Below are 17,260 nucleotides of genomic sequence, written 5' to 3'. Positions count from 1 at the left end.
TGTTGATACAATAGTAGCTAAGATGGGGAGAAGTCTATCCATAATAAAGCTCTGCCTTGTTAACACTATCAACAAGGCAGGTCCTACAGGCCCTAGTTGTCACACCTGGACTAGTGTTCAGTCGTGTGGTCAGGTGCCACAAAGAGGGACCTTGGAAAATGACAATTGGCACAGAACAGGGCAGCACGACAAGCCCTTAAATGTACATGGAGAGTTAACATAAATAATGTAAATCTCTCGTGGCGCTAAGTGGAGGAGAGATCGACTTCATCACTACTTGTTTTTGTAAGAAGTGTTGACATGCTGAATGCACCAAGGCGTCTGTTTATACTACTGGCACACAGCTCGGACACCCATGCATACCCCACAAGACATGCCACCAAAGGTCTCTTTACAATCCAGAATAGACTATGGGAAGCACACAGTACTACATAGAACCATGGCTACATGGCTCTATTCCACATCAGGTAACAGATGCAAGCCGTAGAATCAGATTTCAAAAACAGGTAAAAATCCACATTATGGAAAAGTAGGGACTGTGAATACAGGCACAGACACACATGTACACATGGATTTTGTATTGTAGATAAAAGTGGCCTGAGGGAACACAATGTGTTGTGAAAAGTGGTATGAAATGTAATATTTTAAATTGTATATAACTGCCTTAATGTTCCTGGACCCCAGAAAGAGCAGCTGCTGCCTTGGCAGGAACTAAAGGAGATCTTTATTAAATACAAATACCATGAGCCCATTGGTGTTTTTATAACACAGCTACAGAGTTCAATGGCTGTGATGGGAGAAAACTGAGGATGGATCGACAACAATGGAGTGACTCCATAAATAACCTAATTGACAGTGAAAATATTACAACAATTATTGCATTGTGTTTGCACAAGGTGCTGAAGTAATACTGCAACAAAAAAATATCAAATACATTTTTAGACTTCGGGGCAAACCCAACACATCAGAGTAACTGACTCCTTATTTTCAAGCATAGAGGTGGCTGATTCATGGTGTGTATGCTTGACATCAGCACATACTGGGGAGTTTTTTGGGATAAAAAGAAGCAGGATAGAGCAAAGCACAGGTAAAATCCTAGAGGAAAACCTGCTTCACACCAGACACCGGTAGAGGAATTCACTGTTCCGTCAGACAATAATCTAAAACACAAAGCCTAATGTAAACTGTTGTTGCTTACCTAGAAGACAGTGAAGTTCCTGAGTGGCCAAGTTACAGTTCTGTACTTAGATCTGCTTAAATCTATGGCAAGACTTAAATTGCTGCCTAGCAAAGATACCCAACACCGTCACAGAGATTAAAGAAATTTGAAAATATGGACAAATATTGCACAAAACAGGTGTGCAAAGCTCTTATGAGACTTACCCAAGAATAAGTAACAGTATTTTAGTGATTCATTTTTCATTAATCTTTGAAAACAATATAATTTTTTACCCACTTTGACAGAGTATTTTATGTAATGATACCGACACACAGAACAAAACCACAGCCAGCTCTCTCCAGCCCTGCCTGCACTCCCCACCACCAAAACACAGAACAAAACCACAGCCAGCTCTCTCCAGCCCTGCCTGCACTCCCCACCACCAAAACACAGGACAAAATCCCATCTCCAAAATAACAGTTAAATCAATTTGAATTCCTCATTGTAACAAAATGTGAAGAAATCTACAGGGATTGAATACTTTTAACTACAGTGCCAGAATCATAACACTCCTGATAACACTCCTGATAACACTCCTGATAACACTCCTGATAACACTCTGACGCTATGGAAACAGTCCTGTCCTGGTGCTGGGGTTGTGCTCTGCTGGGACTGCTGTATCCTCAGGCTCTGGTTCCATGGGGGACAACAGGAATACCAACACTGTTATACACTATTTTACCATACACATTTTATACACTGCATTTGACTATGAATTTGATTGTTTTGACAGGAATCCTCTTCCATTAGGTAGACAAATATAATATACTCAAACATACCTTCTGCCACAACAGAGTCTTCCTGTGTCACTGGTTCATCTGGAAGGGAAACCAGAAGCAACCTTTTACAGGGGTTGATACTGTGTGCTCTACCATGGTTGGTGATTTGTTACAGGGACAATAGAATAACAAATCCTGAATTCCCATCTGGGGAGGAGAAGGAGAGCAATAGAGAAACTAAAAGAATAAAAACTAAACTAAGTCATCTTGTCTGAGGATTAGTTCTCCATTCCACTTATTCTACAGCAACATCCTGGCATTTAGCCAGAACAGAAAGTACTCTACTAATCTTCCCAGTACTCTGCATTCCTCTCTGCGGAGACTATGAAAAGCAGGGTCATGTTCACTAGGCATGAACTGGAAAGAAGCAGTCTGAAATGGGGAGGAACTATCTGAGTAACTTCTTGAAGCGTTTTGCAACAGAGTGCCCTAATGGACATGACCCTGGGTGCTCACCTTGTCTGAGTCTTCTGGCTTGAAACAGCTTGAGAAGCAGCAGACCAATGGCAAGAGAGCCTACTACCACACATACAGCAGCCACACTCATGTAACTGTTCTTTGGAATCTCCTTTTCAGTGCTGGGCTCGTACTGTAACACTAACACACAAAATCAGAATCATTATAAATGAAAATCACGTCACATTCAGGTATGCAATCAATTAGGTCATGTTTGTAGGGTAAGTCAATTTATATTGGATACTAATAGAGGTTAATGTGAGAAAAGCAAGAATTCTTGATGGATCCTCTGCACAGTGGAAATCATGATGCAAAAAGGAGAATACTAAATGGTCAGTGTTAGGGTGTGAGGAAGGCACTTTGAATTCAAAACTACACTGCTCAAAAAAATAAAGGGAACACTTAAACAACAATGTAACTCCAAGTCAATCACACTTCTGTGAAATCAAACTGTCCACTTAGGAAGCAACACTGATTGACAATAAATTTCACATGCTGTTGTGCAAATGGAATAGACAACAGGTGGAAATTATAGGCAATTAGCAAGACACCCCCAATAAAGGAGTGGTTCTGCAGGTCGTGACCACAGACCATTTCTCAGTTCCTATGCTTCCTGGCTGATGTTTTGGTCACTTTTGAATGCTGGCGGTGCTTTCACTCTAGTGGTAGCATGAGACGGAGTCTACAACCCACACAAGTGGCTCAGGTAGTGCAGCTCATCCAGGATGGCACATCAATGCGAGCTGTGGCAAGAAGGTTTGCTGTGTCTGTCAGAGTAGTGTCCAGAGCATGGAGGCGCTACCAGGAGACAGGCCAGTACATCAGGAGACGTGGAGGAGGCCGTAGGAGGGCAACAACCCAGCAGCAGGACCGCTACCTCCGCCTTTGTGCAAGGAGGAGCACTGCCAGAGCCCTGCAAAATGACCTCCAGCATGTGCATGTGTCTGCTCAAACGGTCAGAAACAGACTCCATGAGGGTGGTATGAGGGCCCGACGTCCACAGGAGGGGGTTGTGCTTACAGCCCAACACCGTGCAGGACGTTTGGCATTTGCCAGAGAACACCAACATTGGCAAATTCGCCACTGGCGCCCTGTGCTCTTCACAGATGAAATCAGGTTCACATGAGCACGTGACAGACGTGACAGTCTGGAGACGCCGTGGAGAACTTTCTGCTGCCTGCAACATCCTCCAGCATGACCGGTTTGGCGGTGGGTCAGTCATGGTGTGAGGTGGCATTTCTTTGGGGGGGCCGCACAGCCCTCCATGTGCTCGCCAGAGGTAGCCTGACTGCTATTAGGTACCGAGATGAGATCCTCAGACCCCTTGTGAGACCATATGCTGGTGCGGTTGGCCCTGGGTTCCTCCTAATGCAATAAAATTGTAGACCTCATGTGGCTGGAGTGTGTCAGCAGTTCCTGCAAGAGGAAGGCATTGATGCTATGGACTGGCCCGCCCGTTCCCCAGACCTGAATCCAATTGAGCACATCTGGGACATCATGTCTCGCTCCATCCACCAACGCCACGTTGCACCACAGACTGTCCAGTAGTTGGCGGATGCTTTAGTCCCAGTCTGGGAGGAGATCCCTCAGGAGACCATCCACCACCTCATCAGGAGCATGCCCAGGGGTTGTAGGGAGGTCACACAGGCACGTGGAGGCCACACACACTACTGAGCCTCATTTTGACTTGTTTTAAGGACATTAAATCAAAGTTGGATCAGCCTGTAGTGTGGTTTTCCACTTTAATTTTGAGTGTGACTCCAAATCCAGAGCTCCATGGGTTGATAAATTTGATTTCCATTGACAATGTGTGATTTTGTTGTCAGCACATTCAACTATGTAAAGAAAAAAGAATTTAATAAGAATATTTCATTCATTCAGATCTAGGATGTGTTATTTTAGCGTTCCCTTTATTTTTTTGAGCAGCGTATGTGTAAAGCCCTTCGTTTTTCCTGACTGGGAAATACTCAGGGCCCTACCTATAAACGTTGGGACTCCAAAAGCTTTGAGCTGACCTGTGAGGTTACCTGTGAGCTGACCTGTGAGCTCACCTGTGACATTCAGCATGAAGTTACAATGTGTGATTCCACTGTCAGTGTTCACCACACACTCATACGGACCCTCGTCTTCAGGCTGGGTTTCTTTGACCAACAGGGACACAACTTTGTCTCTCTCATTGGCAGGTGGCATGGGAAGCTGATATTTTGGGTTCAGCTGCAACCTGGGATTGGAGGATGGTTGATTGAATATGTTGCATATGAACACAGGTTCACCTTTGTGAAGACCATTCTGGTCCAGCCTCCACCACACGACCTTCTCTGTTTACATTACCAGTGGATTTCTCACTGATGTTCACAGAGCACTCTAGGACTGCATCTTTCCCAGAGTCCACCTGGACGACCTGCTTCAACTCTGGGCCCTGACTTAGACCTGTTTAAGCAGTAGATAGAAAACAAAATTAAACAGGACTGTAGTACAGAAAATGTTACAACTGACAAGTGTAGTTTGGATAAAACAAAACTCCTAGACCATTCGTTGTGAGCATTTTGGAAGTTATGTTGGTAGAAGTACTACAAATTGTGCCTGCAGAATGCCTTACTTTTGGATGTCTCCATCCCAGTGATGAGGAGAAACATGAGAGTGGACAAGCTGAAGACCAACGCCATGTTAAGGCCTTTCTCCTTAGTAGAAAAACAAACAGGGGTTCTGTGAAACAGTGGTCTCTCCACAGGAAAGGGTTCACACCTGACAATCAGTGGTTGAGCCAAATTAAAATCTGAGAGCAACAGTGGATAGCCTGAATAATATGCATTGACTAATACAAGCATTGCCTCAACATGCTATTTTTGCTTACTAAAAGCGAGCAGGGTCAATGTACAAAAAATAAAGTCTCACACTATATACACTCCCAACAATTTAAAGAGTAAACCTAACAACCAACGTTTTGGCAAAAATCACATTTTATTTGTCAAATAATACATGTCGACTAACAGTGACACGCTTACTTACGGGCACTAATCAACAATGCAGAAAACGAAATTACAGAACAAATTAAGACAGGCAATACAGTGAGTTTTAAAAAAAAACCCACTGCATTGCAGAAATTATTGTTCTTGGGTTGACCCATTCAATTGTTGGGAGCATATAGTGTGATTTTACTGTTAGTCAACACCTCTACAAACATGTAGGTGTGTCATGCGTTTTTCTAGACTGTTCAGTTACGACCAAAAGTTACAGCAGCAATAAACAAAATACTTACAATTTGATTCCAATCTCCCTATAGTCCAGTCCTCGTGGCAAATCTTACGAGCTAAGAAAATACTTTCACTTTGTGGTTCAGCCTCGTTTGACTGTTCCCAGCAGTGGGAAGAAGGGGGCAAGTCATTCCCAAGCCCAATGTGTTCCAGACGGTATCAGCCCCACCATGTGGACATTATTAAAAGTGCTTTGGAAGTGTCTTAACATGTAAAATGGGATTTATCTGTAAAAAACAGGCTGACCAAATCGTTACTCAGATCTTTCACTTATGGCTTCAAATAGTTGGCTTACAGTAAATTATCCATGTGGTATAACATGCATAACTAAAAACATTTGAGAGCCACATAAAATACATATTTCCTCCGATAAAAATTAAACCAGGAGCAAAATGAACAAATTCATATCAATCTTTATTGTATTTAGAAATTCACGCATCAAATCTTTTTTGAATACTTTTCTTTACCATTTACAACAGGGCGAGAATGAGACAAGCAAAAACATGCCCTTTCCATCAGGCGCAATATAGGCACACTACAGAATGGACTGAAATGGGGGGAGGGGAAAAAGAGATACATAAAGTGCTTCTGTCAACGGTTCTCTTTAATTAGGAAAAAAGTAAAAACATGAGGGGGTTGGCAGGTAGGGGGGAAATTCCATGGCTCAGAGGGGACGTGGTGGATTGTATCAGACAGTGGGGAAGAACAGTGGGACTGAGGTGGGGAAGGGGGAAATGGGGGCAATTCTTTCAAAAATAAAAACGTTCCAACAAAACCAGACCTCAACCCAGGATGAGGCTGGACATGCCCCCTGGGGGGTTTCTTCGGCCGGAGGGGGCGGCTGCGTTGGCGGCAACTCCCGAGGGGGCAGAGGGCTGTGGTGCCTCCTCCTTCTGCTCCTTCTCTTCAGGTTCCTCGGGGCAGTCTACTTTACCACACAACACAGAGGAGACGACACTATCAGGGTCATAACTACCTGGCCCACTGATCAGAGATCTGATATGACTCAGGCTGAGTTCACACAGGCAACCGAACTGATCTTTGGCCCAATTATTGGCAAGAGAGCAGATCTGATTGCCCAAAAGGTCAATTGTGGTAATAAAAAAATGAATAAAATCAGTCTTGGGCTGCCTGTGTAAACACAGCCTATGATCTAGCCATGCTAGACTGGAGAGAGGCACAGCACTTCCTCACTACAAACACATATCTTGAACAAAAATATAAAATGCTGCATGAAACAATTGTAAAGAATATACTGAGTTACATTTCATATGACCTAAAATCAGTCAATTTAAATCTATTATTTAGGCCCTAATCTGGGAATACAGATATGCATCTGTTGGTCACAGATACCTTCAAAAGAAATGGGCCTTGGGATCTTGCCATCTAAGCATTACAATTGTGTTCGTTGTCCTTAGCTTATCTGCCTAAAACATAACCTCGCCGCCACAAATGGGGCACATTGTTCACAACATTGACATCAGCAAACCACTTGCCCACAAGACACCATACACATGCTCAGCGGTTGGACACTGCCACATTCCCTAAAACGACATTGGAGGCAGCTTATGGTAGAGAAATGACCATTAAATTATCTGGCTACAGCTCGTGGAGATTTCCTCAACTTGAGACATCTATGGCATTGTGACAAAACTGGCCTTTTACTGTCCCCAGCACAAGGTGCACCTGTGTAATGAGCAGGCTGTTTAAATCAGCTTCTTGATATGCTACACCTGTCAGGTGGATGGGTTCTCGTCAAAGGAGAAATGCTCACAAGGGATGTAAACAAAGTTGTTCACAATGAGAGAAGACATTTCTTCATATGGAACACTTCTGGGATTTTATATTTCAGGTCATGAAACAAACACTTGACATGTTGCATTTATATTTATGTTCAGTGTAAATATCATCCAAACCTTGAATTGATAGGATATCTGATAACAGTAGCACTTTGGTTGTAGCAAGGACAACCTGATGGGTCCTGCTACCACTTTCCAAATGATAGATCAACAATAGCAAGGGATAGATTCAGTAAAATGTGCATAAATGTACTAGCATAACTCAAATCAAAGCAGATGCAATAAATTGAACTCAACAGTCCTCCATGAGGCAAATCTCATCTGGAATGAAATCACGCTGCTGGAGAAACAGGCTGTCAATTGCCCATTAGTGATATAGAATCTCAAAGTCTAATTTCCTGAGAGCCATTACAGTATGGAGTCGGTAGGGGCTTACAGCAGCACGTAGGCAAAGTGTGTGTTAAGACAGTGTTTCTAAGCCTATTTTGGTATCAAGGAACATAAAGCTGTGTTTTTTCCTTCAGAACACTGCTTGGCTTACATTTTACACCTGAAAATTGTACAACATCAGTGTCAGTCAAACACTTGGAGGGATCAGACAAGATCCTCCCAGGGTCCGCTGCCAGTCCAGTACCATTTCAAGCCCCCGTCTACAGTGCTTAGACAAGACCATAACAGTGGAATGCCTTAACCCTCCATTATCCAAAGAACACACTATCACTAATGTTTGCAGCACCTGGAAGTTAATAAATATCCTTGCTCCTCATAGGAACAGCATTATATCATTACAGAACAGATGACTGACCACAGACATTATGAAAGGGCACAACTGGATCAAAGAGAATCTGAGTTGTGACTACAAGGTGTTCCCTAAAAATAAAAAGCCTTAATAAAAGCCCTCTATGAGTCATGTGTTGTATAACTGGGACACCAGAGTTTCTCCTGGTTAGATCAACAAGGTCAGGACAAACTTCCCAGGTATGACAAATGTCATTGTTGAAAACAAAAGGAGAGACATGACCACGTTTAAAAAAGGCTGGAATTATCAGAGCTGCCACGGTCGACCATGATGCTATTCATTGTGGCCATTCGTAACTAATGGGAGTCATGCACTGCTGTTTACAGACAGCTGAGAGAACGAGGACTGGAATCTTTCCTTCCAGTCTGGTAGGGACTTCTTTTAAGTGGTGTCTCTTCAAAAGACTTCAATGAGATTCATCATTGGAAACTAAATGATTTTAGTAGCAGTCAGGTTTGAACACACCTACTCATTCAAGGGTTCCTTTATTTTCACTATAGTAAAGTAAATAGTAATGGTAAAGACAAACTATTAAATGGCACATGAAATCATGTAGTTAAAAAGTATATTTTTCAGGAACCTGTCTTTCAAAAATAATTTGTAAAAATCTAAATAACTTCACAGATCTTAATTGTAAATGGTTACAACACTTTTCTATGCTTGTTCAATGAACCATTAACAATTCATGAACATGCACCTGTGGAACGTTTGTACGCTGTTAGTGTTTTAACAGACGGAAGAAAATTAAGGTCACAGTTATGAAAGCTTAGGACACTAAAGAGGCCTTTCTACGGATTCTGGAAAAACACCAAAAGAAAGATGGCCAGGGTCACTGCTCATCTGCGTGATAGTGCCGTAGGCATGAGGACTGCAGATGTGGCCAGGGTAATAAATTGTAATGTCAGTACTGTGACACACCTAAGACAACACTACAGGGAGACGGACGGACAGCTGAACGTCCTCGCAGTGGCAGACCACGTGTAACACCTGCACAGGATCGGTACATCCAAACATCACACCTGCGGGACAGGTACAGGATGGCAACAACAACTGCCCAAGTTACACCAGGAACGCATAATCCCTCCATCAGTGCTCAGACTGTCCTCAATAGGCTGAGAGAGGCTGGACTGAGCGCTTGTAGGCCTGTTGTAAGGCAGGTCCTCACCAGACATCACCGGCAACAATGTCCCCTATGGGCACAAACCCACCGTCGCTGGACCAGTTTGTGTCTCAGTTGTTGAATCTTATGTTCAAAAAAATATTTACATGTTAAGCTTGCTGAAAATAAAACGCGTTGACAGTGAGAGGACGATTCGTTTTAGATACTTCAAATTAGCAACCCTTTGCCTTGATGACAGCGTTGCACACTTGACGTTCTCTCAACCAGCTTCACCCGGTATGCTTTTCCCAACAGTCTTGAAGGAGTTCCCACATCTGCTCAGCACTTGTTGGCTGCTTTTCCTTCACTCCGCAGTCCAACTCATCCCAAACCATCTCAATTGGGTTGAGGTCAAGTGATTGTGGAGGCCAGGTCATCTGATGCAGCAAACCATCACTCCTTCTTGGTCAAATAGCCCTTACACAGCCTGGAGGTGTGTTGGGTTATTGTCCTGTTGAAAAACAAATTATAGTCCCACTAAGCACAAACCAGATGGGATGGCGTATTGCTGTAGAATTCTGTGGTAGCCATGCTGATTAAGTGTGCCTTGAATTTTAAATAAATCAGACAGTGTCAGCAGCAAAGCGCATCCACGCTTCATGCTGTGAACCACACATGCGGAGATGCTCTGTTCACCTACTCTGCGTCTCACAAAGGCACGGTGGTTGGAACCAAAAATCTCAAATCTAGACTCATCAGACCAAAGGACAGACTTCCACTGGTCCAATGTCCATTGCTCCTGATTCTTGGCCCAAGCAAGTCTCTTATTGGTGTCATTTAGTAGTGGTTTCTATGCAGCAATTCGACCATGAAGGCCTTATTCACACAGTCTCCTCTGAACAGTTGATGTTGAGATGTGTCTGTTACTCGAACTCTGAAGCATTTATTCCGGCTGCAATTTCTGAGGCTGGTAACTCTTATGAACGTATCCTCTGCAGCAGAGGTAACTCTGGGTCTTCCTTTCCTGTGGCGGTTCTCATGAGAGATAGTTTCATCATAGCACTTCATTGTTTTTGCGACTATACTTGAATAAACGTTAAAAGCTCTTAATTTTCCAGATTAACACATGAAGGTCAGTCAAAGTAATGGACTGTCGTTTCTCTTCGCTTATTGGAGCTGTTCTGGTCATAATATGGACTTGGTATTTTACCAAATAGGGCCATCTTCTGTATACCACCCCTACCTTGTCACAACACAACTGATTGGCTCAAACACATAAAGGAAAGAAATTCCACAAAATAACTTTTAGAAAGGCACACCTGTTAATTGAAATGCATTCCAGGTGACTACCTCATGAAGCTGGTTGAGAGAATGCCAAGAGTGTGCAAAGCTGTCAAGGCAAAGGGTGGCTACTTTGAAGAATCTCAAATATATTTTGATTTGTTTAACACATTTTTGGTTACTACATGACTCCATATGTGTTATTTCATAGTTTTGATGTGTTCTTTATTATTCTACAATGTAGAAAATAGTACAAATAAAGAAAAACCCTTGAATGAATAGGTGTGTCCAAACTTTTGACTGGTACTGTACATAAATACCATATATTAAAATACTGCCATTCGAAATGGAACCAGAGATACTTACCATTGTTTGCCTGCTGGCACTCCTCAACCTGTCAGATGGAGAATAATAACAGTCAGCATTTTACTTTATTTTGGCTGAATATTTTACTACATCAACGACATTTAAGTCAGTTCAAAAACACAGGACTGAGAATCACTGAAAACCATCCATGACAGCAGACTTGTAGAAACCAAGTCAAGTGTCTTACCAGTGGAAAACACACACATTACATCTATGAATAAAACAATGGCCGACATATGTCAATGTCAGTGACCCCTCACCCTTACCCCTAAAGGAACGTTGATGGAGGTGATGACCTCGTCTGTCTCATTGTTTTTGGGGAAGAGGAGCGGCTGCTGGCACCGTCTAAGGGGGGCGGATGGTTCTCCGCATAGAGTACCCTTGGCCGTCCCGCCTACGGAGAGAAACAACACCCAGTTAATAAGTGATGACTCAGACTTCACAAATGAGTCAGAGGAGATGACCTCACTACTAGAGTTCTGTAAAGCAGACCTCCTCCGGGAGAGCTACCTCCTGTAGGTTTTCCAGCACACCTGATTCTACTAATTAGCTGCTGACCAGGACCTTGATGAACTGACTCGGGTGAGTAACACAACAGGGTCGGAGTAGTAGCCTGCGTACACGGTAGCTCTCTAAGAGAAGGGTTTAGGTCAGTGATAGGGACTAGTGTTAGGCCTAATGATAGTTAATGGAGTGTCAATGCTAGAAGTGCTAATAAAAACATGAGTTTCTTTACGGGTTGTTTGCACTTTACATTTCATTGATCAAAACAAACGTATTCACTGGCCGGATTTTACAATTTGGTTGAATGGGTCTAAATGGATTAAAGACTGGTGTGGAAGGCTGGTAACAGTTTGCTTTACCATCTTGATTTGTGGTGCATTCCTGTTTAAGTGGAACTGAGTGACTAACATGCAGTATGGCAATGTTTTTACTGAGCATAATACTGCTAGGAACTATTTGCCAAGATGACATGAGAAAATGCAGAAAACCACTAATGTAAACAAATCCGATGGCCTACCTATCAGTCTCAGACAGATACCAACAGACCAAGCAGCAAAGCAGCCAGTGGATGTAGGCTAATCCAGACAAATGCTGAGCCAAAACTCATAGGCTAACCCACATACCCCACTCAGCAAAAGGGCATTTTGGCCAACATTTAAGCTAGGCTACAGTCCCATACAAACTCCCACTGAGCAACAACTGTACAGCAGAAACAATGGGAAGTCAACAGATTGGTCTACCTGCCATCTATGACTAGAAGGAACAAAGCCAGACAAAGGGATGATTCTTGGTCAATATATCACTGCTTGTTAATGAAGTGAGAGGAGGCATTGTGAAGTAATGGCACAGTGACTCAACAAGGTCTCCTTTATTATGGCTCTGCATCTGTTTCAGGCCCTGCTGAATGACTGCTTTAATGCTTTTACATTAGCTTTGGCAATGGGACATAAACCGTGGACATGGCCAATAAGTGATGCTTTAATTGACTATAGTGACATTACATTTAAATTAAACATTGAGATTGATATAGACCTAGATCTAGCTGTACAATGTTAAGCTGAAACATCTGGATTTTTGGCCATTATGTAGGAGGTACTTCATGACCAAATCTTCACCTGGATTATTTTTTATGGAGTGTAATTCCAACATGTGCGTCACAGTTCCCATTTCTGAGGCTAAAAGATAAACAGGCAGAGAGAGATAAGTCACACTGGTTCAGTGGCTTGTTATGAAGCTCAGTACTTTTTTTATTTAACTAGGCAAGTCAGTTAAGAACAAATTCTTATTTACAATGATGGCCTACGGTACTGCTCTGACTGCAGAATGGCTTGTGTGGGGCTGGGAGTTGGCCCTTGAATAACACCCACTAAGGATCATCTCAAGGCCATGGTGAGTTTAACCGGGCATCACCAGAAAAGGCTATGGCAAAAGCAATGTAAACAGAGGCCAACGGCTGAATTTAAATACCACAATGCTACATCACAGCATATATTCTACTACACCAAGTGGGAGGAACTTCACAACCAAATATGTCATTATGGTTGTGTAAAGTAAGTATGATCATACATGTTGAGGACTAGTTCACCATTTTACAACTTGACGTTAGATGGTTCCTCACTCTGAAAGTAGTCTATGAGCCAGGAGAAACTAATTCATGGTTCAGTTCTTTAGACAGACACAAGCAATGGAAGTGATGGGGGCATGCGAGCATGTTTCTATAATTCTTTTTTTTTAAAGGCCAAATCACCTTTAGGTAACAAACAAAATATGGAGTTGATTTGAATTCAGGTGATTTTGACATTTTGTAGTGGCTGAGGTTAGCTGAAGTTTGTAGTGGCGGTTTAAAGAAAACTGAACAACAGATTAACGTTTTTGTCTTGGCCCAGACTACTTTCAGGGTGAGGAACCATCTAACAAAGTTGTAAAATAGTGAACTACTCCTTTAAGTGTATATTAATGCATGGTCATGCATTCTAACTTCAAGGTTAGTGACCTCCCGTGACTATCCTTGAAGTTGAAGACCAAAGAAACAACGATACATTGTTGGCTATCTTCTACATTCACGGAGCCAAGAGAAATCTCTTTGGCTACATTTCCAGATTGTGATGTCATTAGGCAAACAGCAGCCTAAAACAACATCCTATAGCCTACTAACAGAGAAAACAGTGCATGCAATCCAAGAATATCCCGACCTAAACACACCAGAAAATCCATGTATATTCATGGAAATATATCGACTAATGCAATTTTAATTAAATATAGGCTAGCCTAGACCAAGTACTCAACTTCCAGACGAGACGGCACTGAAGCCAACCTAACCAAATAATCCAGGTGTATCCATTGAAATGTGCATACCATGACACCGGTCGTTTGTCTGAACTGAACTTGAACCTAGCCTGAGACAATGTGGAATAGCAGGAAGGCAGAGTGTGAACACTGCATGCAGCTGTCGGCTCCGAAGGTCAGAGGTTACAGTTAACACACACATGCACACCACATTCTCCACACTTCATGCGTGGGCAGAGATACGCCACTACAACAGTAAATGGATTACTACATAGAGGTGATGCGATTGTGAAAACATGTGATCCTGTGCCATGTGAGATCAGTTCCTACCACACCCTTCTTTTACATGTGTACACTACTAGAGCCAGGGAGGGTCAGCCAGATCCAGCCTGACAGACAGAGGTGGCTCCCACATCAAGGCCCTGCTGTACTACAAGTCAGTCTATGTAGGTCAGGTGGAAAAACAGTACACTATGCACATTATCCAATATGATTGACTGGAGTCTGGACACTGATTGAATGAATGCCCACATAGTTTTACCCCAAAGGGTCTTTGTCAGCATGATTCCCATTTTGGGCCCATTGTTCGAGCACTCAATGTGTGTGGGTATTCTCTTGCCATGCCACATTTTTGTACCCTGCCCCAGTGAATGTTTGTTGGATGTGTGCGTACACTGGTTTTGAACCAATGTGAGTAGCTAGGAAGTACCGGGTGGGTTGCTCCTCCGATGGGCGTGGGGATCGTCGGGCTCTAGGAAAATGTTGGAGCCCATTTTGTTCTTGCGTACAGGGGGGGTTTCGTCTGTGCCGAACGATATGTTGGAGGCCCCGCCCGGCGGCCGCAGCACCCTGCAGGACAACAAAGGGAGGGTCAGGACTGTCATTTGACTGACTGCCACACACACTATTGAACTGACACCCCCTCTCCCAGGACATGCTAAATACACAAGACCATGTCACACACTAGTGATCAGCGGCAGCACTGCTGAAATCATTACACGACAAATCCAAACATATTGCTCTGAGGCCACACAGACACCTCATTGCTCCAGTCCCCTCTTTCTCTCCATTCACAGTAGGGTCCACTCCCTAAGCCCCAGCTGTCAGACCGAGGGATACTCCCAATCTCTCCTGGCTACAGCTGACTCCACGCGCCTGCAATCTGCCAGGCTAGCCAGTCGCTGATTTGAGCTCGGCAGAAATTCCGCAGCAGTTACACATGGGATGGCTATCATTCCAGACAGCATAGCCGTTCCAACATTTGATTGGAGAAATCTAAGCTAGATCATGGCTGGACATGGCCTGCGCTTAAGCACATGGAACAATGTCAAGGTAAAAGAAAACATCAGATAGACTTAATATGTGATCTGAATAGCAAAAAGGCAAGAGAGGATAACCACAGCCCACAAAGTCCACTTCCAAACCGACATTCTTTCCTCCTAGCGAACAGAAGGGTCACAAGAATGAGAAGGAAAGCCTTTTTCCCCCTTGACTAAGGACAGTCGGGTGGAGGAATTGATGCATTTGCAGAGCCATTCCCCGACCCCTCCTCCCCTCTATTCAGCTCCAGACTGCTGAATGCACCAGCTGACACCAGGCAGCTGTCCAAAGGCAGACGGGATACAAAAATCAACTTCCCTCCCACCATGGGGTAAAAAACAAGACAGTGGCCGAGATGAAAGAACTGGATTTGGTTATTGCTGGTGCTGTATGTATGCCACGATTAGTTCATGTAATGTCCAAAGCAGACTTGTTAACCCTTGTGTGATAGCTAAGATGAGCTCATGCTTTCCACTAGGCTGAAAAGAGAAAAGGCTATTTGAGACCCCACCCAACAATGAAACGGCAAATATTTCCTGTGAGAGGCACTGTGGTTAGAAAAGTGGGACAACTCGACAGTTGTTCAACAGTAACGTTAGATTGATTGAAAAGATAGCGACCCTGATGCTGTCACATATATTGAAAGCCTTTGATGACCTTATCTGCTATTACCAAAGGCTGCCAAAGTTGGATTGCTGCTGTCGGGAAAGCTTGCATTTCTAGACTGGTCAGCAGTAGGGCCGACCAAGATGGCTAAAGCAAAGATGAACCGAGCAAAGATTTGCAGGCTTAGCTAAGCCCCCCCACCCAAGTAAAACCCGCATTAGCCACCAATTAGTCGACAACGTAGCTAGCTGGAATACAAAATACCGGAAAGAATGGTTATGATTTCACCGTTGGACTATCCAGCCAAAAACGGTGTTACAGCTCACGTTTTGGGTTAACAACGAAATAGCCTATTGTCCGGCCTGCCCGAAACGCAACACGGGTTGATAAAACGGACTATTTTTCTTCCCCATGCCATCCAGCCGCCGCAAAGGCAGGAGGTCCCATACTATAGCATGAATGCACGCGGTGCATCAGTTTTTCTGGCAATGAAACAAAGTTGATTGCGTGCAGACCCTTGGCCTCAAATAAGTCCTCACAACGTAGACAATACATATTTTAAAAGGATTTAATTAACTCCTAATACATTTTTGAGTCAGCCGTATTCTTAGAAACATCCATAAAAGGAGCTAAACTTGGCATGTAGGCAAATCTAGCTCCCTAACTAACAAGTTACCCAGTTTTGGGGCACCAGAGGCCTACAGACTATAGGGTTTGGAGCTTGCAAACGAAGAGCAAGTGCTTGTTTCTGCAAATAAGTGTTACGCGACAGCTGAGCTTGCTGCTAGCCAGAATGTGAGCTAGCAATCCATACCAGTCACTAGCTAGCGAAGTAGACAAGTTAACAAAACAAGTTGCAGTCCAGACAGACAACTACTATAGATAGCTATGTGATTAGCTAAGTTGTCCTCAAATTGTCCATTCTGTTTAAATGTGTCCTGATGCCGAGTCCTTTACACTAAACAGCTCATTTTCAAAGCTAAATCCCAACTTCCACTAACGCCACGGGCCTCTGGTGTGGTAGATGGAATCGCTAGCAGCAGTAACCAGGTCGCTGATGCCGCTACTAGCCCAAATGCCCTCTTCACACCATCATATCAGCTAATTACAAAGACAAATTGTGCCATTAATACAATTTAGCTAAATCAGGAAAAATCACCCGCCCAACAACTGGACGGTTAGCTTCCAATACTGGCTGGTAAGTGGATCCCATTTTCTTTTGTTTGTCCATGAAGATTTTTCGGATTTCATTTTTACCTGGAACTGCTTTTCGCACCGGGATCCATCCCTTGAAATGTTTTTGTCGTCGTCATTTCGACTGTCTAATTCACTACTTTCGTATTTCGATATGTAACACGATAAACTACAAAAATGTGATTTTCTAAATCCTCCGCAGGACACACACAGAAACTGAAATACTGACTCCACCCGACTGAGCGCCCGAGAGACCAGAAGGAAGAGCGCAGCGACAAGTTATCCCAGCCCATAAGTC

The 17,260-nt window shown here is 43.4% G+C and overlaps 1 protein-coding gene across 2 annotated transcripts; it reads right to left on the bottom strand.

Moving 5' to 3' along the window:
* Positions 1–6,103: 6,103 nt before the first annotated feature.
* On the bottom strand, positions 6,104–17,260 carry LOC139400139 (jupiter microtubule associated homolog 1-like). 2 transcript variants are annotated; one of them, XM_071145164.1, is made up of 5 exons: positions 17,026–17,260; positions 14,552–14,691; positions 11,319–11,446; positions 11,053–11,080; positions 6,104–6,636 (listed from the first exon to the last, which is right to left on the bottom strand). In XM_071145164.1, exons 1-5 carry the CDS (start codon positions 17,079–17,081, stop codon positions 6,491–6,493), a joined length of 498 nt encoding a protein of 165 aa, XP_071001265.1. In that variant the 5' UTR covers positions 17,082–17,260; the 3' UTR covers positions 6,104–6,490. The 2 variants fall into 2 exon arrangements, with proteins under 2 accessions (XP_071001265.1, XP_071001266.1); XM_071145165.1 differs by having other exon boundaries at positions 6,104–6,633; positions 17,026–17,217.

This window comes from Oncorhynchus clarkii, unplaced genomic scaffold (genome assembly GCF_045791955.1).
Source record: "Oncorhynchus clarkii lewisi isolate Uvic-CL-2024 unplaced genomic scaffold, UVic_Ocla_1.0 unplaced_contig_625_pilon_pilon, whole genome shotgun sequence".
Lineage (NCBI taxonomy): Eukaryota > Metazoa > Chordata > Actinopteri > Salmoniformes > Salmonidae > Oncorhynchus > Oncorhynchus clarkii.
This window is presented reverse-complemented; position numbering and strand designations above follow the sequence as displayed.